Source organism: Equus przewalskii, chromosome 25 (genome assembly GCF_037783145.1).
Source record: "Equus przewalskii isolate Varuska chromosome 25, EquPr2, whole genome shotgun sequence".
Lineage (NCBI taxonomy): Eukaryota > Metazoa > Chordata > Mammalia > Perissodactyla > Equidae > Equus > Equus przewalskii.
Window position 1 is genome coordinate 35,563,550 of NC_091855.1, and position 9,948 is coordinate 35,573,497.

Consider the following 9,948-nt stretch of genomic DNA (forward strand, 5'->3'; position numbering starts at 1 on the left):
CACGTTTACTGTGGCAATTATCTACTTAAGCAAAGGCATAGCCCTCTGAGAAACAGGGAAGTCCAGGAGGACGACCTGACCAGCTTGCCACTGTCCCGCTGTGAGACAGCGCAGGAGGGAGGGTAGGTCCAAGTTTTTTACGGACCTTTTATCACCAGACTCAATCTTCTTTTTTCCTATGTTTGAGAACTATTTGGAGTCAACTACTCAATAAGAGATAGATTAGCAACTTAGTTAATAAAATAAACTTCTCATAAATCCTTTCACATATCTTAAAATAGGAACTCTGACAATAAAAGTGAGAAAAATTGTAAGGTAACTTAATTCCACACCCAACACACTGTTTTGTCTGTTCTTTCATATTTCTGACTTTCAAAGACTGTCAGTTCTTCAAAAGCCCACCCCAAAGTTCTTATGGCTGAATACATCTAATAAAAAATTACAGTCTTTCATTTTCACATTGCCATATTTTCTTGGAGAGTTCTTTATGTTATAATTTACATAATGCCAACGTTTTACTTAATAGGCCTGAAATTTTTTCTTAGTTTGAGCATTTATTCTAAAACTAAACACAATTTCCAATTTTAACACAATTTCAGCCATTACAGAAATGTATTACAAGAAACCATGTCCGGTCCTTAGTTTATGAAGGAAGACAAATGTGTGCAATCTTCTTTCCAAACATTTTCCCCACTCTGAAGATCACAAAATACTGACAACCACTTCAGTAAAAATTTTTTTCCAAGTTAACAATTTGCAAGGCAACTAAGAAGAGAAAAATGTAAAATGCAACTTAACATGACCTAAGTTACAAAAACACGCTTGATAATAAAACATTTCAGAAACCTAGAATTGACTTTCACTTTCCCAATTACTGGACATTTAGGCTATTTCCAGATATTTAAATGATCCTACAACAAGTGTCCCTGTGCCTATAGGCTGTAATACGGTAGTCTAGTGTCTTAAAACTGGTTTTCATTACCTTTGCTTCCTCCACGTAGGGAGAGAACAGTCGAGGACGAACATAGATTCCAGCATTTTTTTGCCGTAACCAGGCATTTGACTTTCCACCTTCTGTTGTAGGAAGCATGTCTGATGGAGGAGTACTAATCAAGCCTCTTTTCATCTTGAAAAAAAATTATTGTTTAGATAAACCAGAGGTCTGTGTAGTACTACAATACGACTAAGGCAAAAATAATTATACCTATAAATCAAAACGTTCAAACTTTACCATTTAAATAAAAACTTAAGAAAATATGTGAAATTCAAGAATACTTCAAATGTTTTACTAACATTTAAAGGATTCAGCAATAAAAAGGTACTACAATTTCCCATTTTTCTCTAAATAGAGGAATGATGTTTTTAAAACAAGAGCTATATTAATTAAAAATATAGTGAGTTGGACTAACTTTCAGAACTCTTAATGAAAACCCAATTTCTATGTTTTTCCTTACTCATCCAGGAACTGATTCTGTCCCCACGCCAGCCTCTACAAGACAGAACAAGACCATCCTCTCGGGCCTGTAGCTACAGTGCACGGACACAGGCAGTGTGCAAGGAGTTAGGGCAGGGCTCTAGGGGAGGCAGACTTGCTCAAGGCCCCGACGCCCTGTTTAACAGCTGCATGACCATGTGCATGTCCCTTTACCTGGGCCTCATTTAAGGGCTCCCAGATGGCCCTGGAGATGGGACACCACACAACTAACTAAATGGGGTGGCCCCATAGTTTCCTCATCTGTGCTAGGAGAATATAAATCAAGTACCTACAGCTCATCAGGTGGATAAAATGAAGGTAATACAGATAAAGTACTTGACAGCGCTTAGCACATACTGAGTATTATGTTAAGTCATTATTAGCAAACTCACTGGAGACCTATTATGTGTTAGGCGTGGAATTAAGAGCAGAGATATACATTTTCTAAGTCTAGTAAAACGAAGTTCTAAAATATTTTTCTAAACCAAATCCAGGGTTCAATCTGGTTTGAGTCCCAGGTTTTAAACAAAACCAAACACTGTTTCTCCAATATTACGCTTGTTAAATATAGTAAATGTCTAATTGCTGTATTAGTTAAAATTATTTTTAACTAATAAGATATAACATTAGATAGTACTTAGAAAACAGAGAAAAAACTCCTAACTCTGATCTATTCCAACTGTAATAATGTTGATATATTTCCTTCCAGTCTTTTTCAAATAAATTTTTATATAATTGAATTTTAGAATACATAAAAACGCATATTTTGTAGCCTTATTTCTAAAATTATATTCCATCTTTAGCATTTTCCATGTGGCTGTATTAGCCTTTATAACCACTGTTCAGGGCAGCAAAATATTCTGTTGAGTTGTACGATGATTTATTTTCCCTGTTTAGACATTTAAGCTATTTCCAAATATTTAATGACAACGCTACCAATGTAGCTATACTTCCCCTATTGGATAATAATATTATTTCAAAAATAACTGACTTAATAGGTGAAAAAATGGTAACACTGCCTTACTTTGCTTTCTCTGGTGTGTGCATGATTACTGGTGAGACTGAAGATTTTTCTAAGCAGAGATTCCATAAATATTTAATTGTTTTCTTCTAGTTTTTCCATATTTCAATTTAATATTTCATTCTTCCATCTAACAGGGATTAATTTTGCATGCAAGTGAAATGAGGATTTAACTGTAAACAAATTTCCTCCCTCCCCCACTCATCAGTTAGTCTAGCACCACAAGGATTTGTGACAGCTTGTTATTATATGTTCAATTCTTCTATTAAATAGGATCTTTTTCTGGGCTATTTCGTCTTGTCTGTTATGCTAGCATCACAGATTAAATATTAGAGTTTTAAGATATATTTTACATTCTGGAAGAGTTATCCCTTCTTCATTATGTTCGTTTTAGAGAACTTAAAAAAAATTCTTACCAGTTTTTCCCCAGATGATTTTTATGCTTCTGTGCAGTTGGGAAAACCGTTATGATGTTTATAAGCATTGCATTAAAGTTGTAAACCAAAGTGTGATGAACTAATATTTATACTATTTTCCCATTAATTAAAAAATTAATTCAAAAAATTGTATTAGTTAAAAAATTCACTTTTTTTAAAAAATTATGAAAGTAATATGATCAGCTCCTTAATTTGTAACTGAAACCAATCCTAAGATTCATTCCTCCTTTTTATACTGAACCAATCTCCTTCTCTCTGATTTACTGCTGTTCTTGAAGAGTCTTTAAAGGTAATTTCTACCCTTTCCTTTTAAAAAAAGGATCCTCACTGATAAATGGCTGAATTAACTCCCCTAGAAACTATCCTCTTGCAAAAGACTGATAACCCACTCAACTCTCATCCACCCAACATTTATTTGTGCCATGTGCCAGACACTGGATACACAATATAGTACAAAACAGACATCCACTTCAGTTCTCATGGAATTGAGTTTCACAATACTCTATTAGTAGTAGAAATTATTTACAATGATTATAAAAAAGGATAAACCTGACATTTTGGTGCATTTTCTTTTCATGAAAGGGATCAATGTAGAAAGGACTTACTGCATCATTGAGGACTTCACTATTTATAGGTAAGATGTGTTCAATTCGCACAAACGGTAAGAGAGAGGAGAGGATCTCTCTAAGCTCTTCGATGTCCAGGTCCCGTCTTTTCACACCTCTTTTGTTCACACTGTGAGCAGTGCCACTCAATAAGTTTGGCTCTATGAGAAAGAAAACGAAAAGTCTCCAACCAAATCCAAATTTTCAGAGAAAGGCTTTCTTTTTTCTCTCATACACTTTTAGTAACACGCTTTATACTTAAGTACATCTGCTTTAAAAAGGGTTATAAGCAAATCTTAATAGAGATGTTTTTGGACAAAGCAAAAGCACGGTGTCAACTGTACAGTAACATTCTTTTATGACTCTTCTGCTCTAAAGAATAATAAAGGACTCTTTTCCGCATAGTAAGTCAAAGGAGAAAAGATGACAATCTGTTAAAATCTAGTTTGACCAATGGCTTTTTCTTAAGCTTTCTCACTTTTGTGGCCAGTTTACAGTAGGACAAGGGCATTGCAGGGCAAATGTTACTTCTGGTCACTGTAGGTTATCAGCATGCTCATTAGGCTACCATATATTTAACAGTAATTTAACAAGATATTAGTCACCGGTTATCTAAAGCAGCAAAACCTAATGTGTAATCTATTTAAGATTTTTATGATAGTCTCCTAAAGTTCCATAATATGGGAACATTACTGCATAAAAGTGAACTCTTTGAGCTCTGACATGTAATACATTTCCATTGTCCGGAGCAGACAATAAAGGTTTTCTTTGTTGGGTATGAGTGCAAGGGGAAGACCTGAGGTACGTATATGTTTGTGATATTGAGGTGGGAAGAAAAATTACATAAATTTTGGGAATCTTTAATCATATCTTTAATCCAGAAGGCTGTAATTTTTTTATTAAAAAAATAAGATCTTTATCATTCACAAATACAAATGCTGGATTTTTTGCAAACACTCTATAGAAAAACTGGTATTTCCCTTAAATCACATGATAGATAGGTAGATAAAGAGACATTGTTTTTGAGAAGCTAAGCTTTTTCTGGTCATTCAAAATAAAATAATTGCAAGTGTGTGGAAACAGGTTTTTTTCCCTTGCCTTGCTATGATTTGGCTTCATACTTATACAAAGCATTGCTTTTCAAAAACCATCTTTTCTCTTAAAGTAGTGGTGCCCCGTTTTCAAATGAAATCTTACATGAAACTCCCAAATATGTAACAGGTAAGGGCAGAACCCTTATACATGAAGGTGACTGAAACAAAGCACAGCCTGGGTCACCAAGCTTCCTTCTCATCCCTGAGGAAGAGCCTTCCATTCTAAAACTAATTCCAGTCTGAAAACTAATGTTTTAAGAGAAATTTTATCAAGAATGCTTATTATCTGCCCCAAATAAATATGACATTTCATCATTACCAACTTTATAACCTACGACCTATAACAATTATGTAGTGTTGCATACACTCAATTCCTGTTATTTGGGGTAGTTACATTCTATAAAGTCACTGCAACCTACCAGCACACACTGAAGCACTGCTCCCAAGGGAGACACAGGGTTACGTTCCTGTGAGCCTCTGGTCACAACATTTTTACCAATCTATCAAGACACAACCTTATTTTATGTGTGTAAAACAACAATAAGACAAAAAATACAAAAACCCCAAAATACACAAAAACAAAAAATAAAACACACAATAATATATATTGTCGATTCATTAACACTGAGCTCACAGCCAACAGCACTGTAACTCATTCCTGAACGAAGCTTATCTAATATACACGTTTTCTCTGTAAGGAAGATCACAGCCTTCTTGTGCTTAGGAACACTAGGCAGCACTAAGAAATACACTTGGAGGCCACCTTAAACAGAGATGTTACCAAAAAACTCCATAAAAATGTGAAAAACATGGCACTAAACAGACTATGAAAAAGGACACTTGTTTACAGCATGAGAGCTGAAACAAGAAGGCAGAGTGTCCTTGTTCCACCTTAAGCTGGCAACGTGTGTCAGGGGATTCAAACATTTCATCACCCTGAGCATGTCTGCAAATGACCATGAAAGTGCCATGATTATCGATTTTGGGGTAACAAATAAATTTTAGCAGGTAGGTGAATTTGAAAATAGAGAATCTGCAAACAAGGAGGAGAGATGATACACTGGAATTTCAAATTAGTAGTAGTGGTTTTTATATTTTAAGAAATTCACATCTGAGAATTGCTAATGTCTTCTGCAGGCCACAGAGAAATAAATGGGGAGAAAGAATATAAGAGGACTGCTTTTGTTCCCTAGTGCTCAGGCAGGAGTGCACTAAAGGGACACTATAAAAAGGTTTGAAGGCAGGTTTAGCCTGGTATTTTTACATATTTAAAAATGTGACCCAATAGGGGCTGGTCCCGTGGCCTAGTAGTTAAGTTTGGTGTGCTCTGCTCCAGTGGCCCCAGTTCAGTTCCCACGTATGGACCTATACCATTCCTCAGGGGCCATGCTGTGGCACTGGCCCACATAAAAAATAGTGGAAGACTGGCACAGATGTTAGCTCAGTGTAAATCTTTCTCAGCAAAAAAAAAAAGAAAAAAAAAAGTGACAACTTTGTAAATATACTAAAAGCCACTGACTTGAACACTTCATACAGGTGAACTTTATGATATGTAAATAATATCTAAATAAACCGGTTAAAAAATGACAAGAAAGGGAAATCTGTATTTAATTTTTCTAGTTAAAATTTTTTGATTTGGGTTCACTATATAAAGGAACACAATATTCTATGAGGGAAGGACCATGGGAGGGTGGGCTAACCCCAGAGGTAAACAGAAGACTGCTATGGAATCATAAGCTTCCAAAATGGAAAGCCCACCTCCTACACAGAATGCTTCCATCTCTTCTGCAGTATCCCCAGTTGGAGGCCATCCAAAAGTATTATTTCCCCTTTACCTTCCACAAAATTTATAAATCACAATATGTTTTTGGGTAGTCATATATTTTTTCACTGAGGTAAAATTCACATAACATAAAAATCACCATCTTAACTACTTTAAAATGTACAATTCAGTGGCTTTTAGTATATTTAAAATGTTGTGCGCCCATCACAACCATCTAATTCCAGAACGTTTTCATCAACAATATGCTTCTGTAACACTTTAATCACTAAGTGAAATATTTCATTTTAATACTTCCATAAGTCAGTCAACATATATCAGTAAGCACATAGAAAGATAACATTAAAAGTATCCTTTTAAAGTGGCAAAGTGAAATTTCCTGGTATATTTATTTCCAACAAAGTATACCCTCTCCACTAAAGGATTCACCAATTGTAAAAATTTCTTTTTTTCAGCAGGCAATAGTGGCTATTGTCAAGACTGATGTGCGGCATGCATTTCAGTAAGCGTTAGGGAAAAACTTAACAGTGCAAGCTAATTTTCTGAGCTTACCTCTGTCTGCTATTCTTTTCATCAACTGATGCTCTCCCCATTTAATCAGGTATTTAAGGATATCTTGTTCACTTGCCTATAAGAAAAAACGGTTTACATATTTTTTAGTGAAATTAGATAAATGGTTAATTTCATTAATGACTTTTCCTATGTCAAAATGTAAATACTGTGTGCAACTTACCAGGTTTCACTCTGTAAATGGGCTGTGTGAAATGTCTGAGTTAACCCTGTGGTCCACCAACAGCAAATACATAAGACAGCATTACATGTCTTTTGTCCAGTAACCTCTCTTGGCTCTAACCATATTTTTTATTCTTATTTCTATCTTTCTATTTTCTTTATCCTTTTCTCTTCACCTATTTTACATTTATTTTATCTTACTATATGGTCCTTACAGAGCTGCCTTAAATTCCTTTTGGGACAAGATGGATATAATTAAATGAAAGTAAAATTATATGGACACAGAGTGACTACTATCTCCTGCAGGAACAGAAAAACAAGTATGGCAACTAGTGTAGGTAGAACAGAGGACCATCTCCGAGGGATAAGCTACTGATTGGGAAGGACCCTTCAAGCCCAATCTGTGAAGGGGCAATATGCTCCTCATTTCTTTGTGCTTCATTTAAAATCTTACAGCGAATCCAGGCAGTTCTCCATGGTTTTCACTTTCTTCCCTCCCTACTTTCTAAGAAGAAACACAAAGCTCCGAAAGACAATAATCTGAGAGAACTGACAAATCCTAACTCCCATAATGCACACAGTCTGGATCAGGACAGTGAAGCAAGGTTAATGAACACAGATCCTAAATAAATCAAATCCAATCATGACAACATTTGTACTGCCATCAAAGCAATGTACGAAGGAAAGGCACAGATGCTAAGTAGATTATTAAACTCTTCAGGGCATTTCTGACTGAGATGGAAGCATTTTATAATTTTTCTACTACAAATATAAAGAAATGGGAGATGGCTCAATGGGTTTATATCTTGCTAACAATAAAACTGTTGTAAAGTTTTCAGCATAAAATTCATACAACCAATGCGGAAAAAAAAAAATCTGAACATACTTTACCTGAAAGTATTTTCTGCAGTATTTTAAATCTATTGTTAGTTTTAATTACCAGATTAAATCTACACATAAATCAAGGACACAAGAATTTGCTAAAAACACTTCCGGTTAAAAATAAATAGTTGAAAACATTATTATACTTTGGCAGGACACATACACTGAGTTTTTATAAGCATTTGAATAGACCAGAAACTGAATATTATTCTTATTTTGTGCTGCTTAAGCTACTATCTACAGTCTAAGTATCTGATACTCCACCAAAAGTAAGAAACTGTTACAGGGAATCTACTACTAAAGGAAGCCAAGAAAATCACTGTTGGGATAGGCTTCTGACCTCGCCTACTGCCTCAACCCCTTTGGTGTAGTTGCTTAGGACCCGGGCTTATTCGCAATGTTGAATCAGCAGCAGTGTGCACGAAGGGCCAAGAGAGCCAGAAGGCTTTTGTTGTACAAACTTGAAGAGGGCATTCCTGAGTGGGCTGATCTCCCTAGATGGGAGAATAATAGAGTACAGATGGGTTCTTGGTGCACATATGGATGGCAATGATTTGAGAGTGAATAAATGATTACCTGTAGGTAGTCAGACTGGATAGCAGTAAGCAGATGGTCTTTGCTGAGTTCATAAAAAACATCCGAAGTCATGACCTGGGAAAATTCCTCACAGAGGAAATGTAAAGCTTGTCGGTGCACCCATTTAGAGCCATATGGATGAGAGCTCCACTTGAGGATGGCAATTAAGGTATCTAATGAGATGCTCTCAGCAATGATATCCTCACAGCCTAAAAGAGAAGGCAAATACTTCTTGAGATTAATCATAAATATTACTTATTGAACATTAGTGTGATAGACACTATACTTAAAAGTAGCAATAGTGAAAAAGAACAAGGAGATAAATAAAATCTCATGGAAATCACCAAGACTTGGTGGGATGGGGTAACAACAGGTAACAACAGACTATGACATCTATAGGAAATCTGCTGTCCCACAGAGACAGATCCATAGAAAAAGGCAGAGAATCCTTACAACTGTTCAAGAAAATAAATCGATGTGCAAATCCAACAATTTGAATAAGACACTATAGTGGAGAGCATTGGACCAAAGGTGAAAGAAGAGTAGGCAGAAATGATACAGTTGTGGGAATTGGTCAGTCAGAGGAAGGACATGGATGACACTAGACTATAAGAGAATCCACACTTTAGCAGAAGATAGGTGGGCTATCTTCTATGAACTATGAGGATATCTGTTCTTTGTATCACTCTAATAAAAAATACCAACTTGCATTGTTGATAGTTTAATCCCTCAGGATACATAAAATACTGTAGTTTTATGCTCATCTGGGACTAATTCTGGTGAATTAAAAAAAAGAAATAAGTGGTTTAAGTGAAAAGGACCAGGGTCATGGAGAAAGTGACTATGGCACCTTAAGAGCTTAAAGAAGAGAAGAAAATCTGAGGATAGTCAGCTATTTCCCTTAGGAAAGATCATTTCAAAATATAAAGATAAAATATAAGTAAAATCTGAGTGATAAAGATTGTGGAAGGGAAAACAGCTCAAGCTGGACAGAAATTCTTCATAATTAAGTTTACTAAAAATAAAAAAGAACCTGATAATGTGTGCGTGTGCGGAAGAGGTATTTAACCACCACCACCACCAGCAAAAATGTGGCTAAACAGGCTGCTCTCTAAAGAGCTCAGAGCTTTAAGAGAGAGAGCCTGAGCAAGCCTGGATGGCCTAGTGGGTAAAGTTTGGCACTCACTGCTTTGGCGGCCCGGGTTTGTTTTCTGGTTGCACGAACCACACCAACTGTCTGTCAGTTGCCATGCTATGGTGGTGGCTCACACAGAAGAACTAGAATGACTTACAATTAGGATATATACCCGTGTACTGGGGCTTTGGGGAGGAAAAAAAAAGGACAAA

The 9,948-nt window shown here is 35.9% G+C and overlaps 1 protein-coding gene across 4 annotated transcripts in view; it reads right to left on the reverse strand.

Annotated features, from left to right (window-relative positions):
• BTBD7 (BTB domain containing 7) overlaps positions 1 to 9,948 on the reverse strand; it is an 88,673-nt gene that overhangs the window by 9,141 nt on the left and 69,584 nt on the right. For 2 of the 4 annotated variants that reach the window (XM_070594485.1, XM_008530642.2), the window contains exons 4-7: positions 8,602 to 8,810; positions 6,964 to 7,039; positions 3,538 to 3,698; positions 983 to 1,126 (exon numbers count right to left, since the gene is read on the reverse strand). In XM_070594485.1, coding sequence (XP_070450586.1) covers positions 983 to 1,126; positions 3,538 to 3,698; positions 6,964 to 7,039; positions 8,602 to 8,810 — 590 coding nt within the window. The remainder of the gene's footprint in view (positions 1 to 982; positions 1,127 to 3,537; positions 3,699 to 6,963; positions 7,040 to 8,601; positions 8,811 to 9,948) is intronic. The other 2 variants (XR_011533107.1, XR_011533108.1) reach the window with 1 other exon arrangement.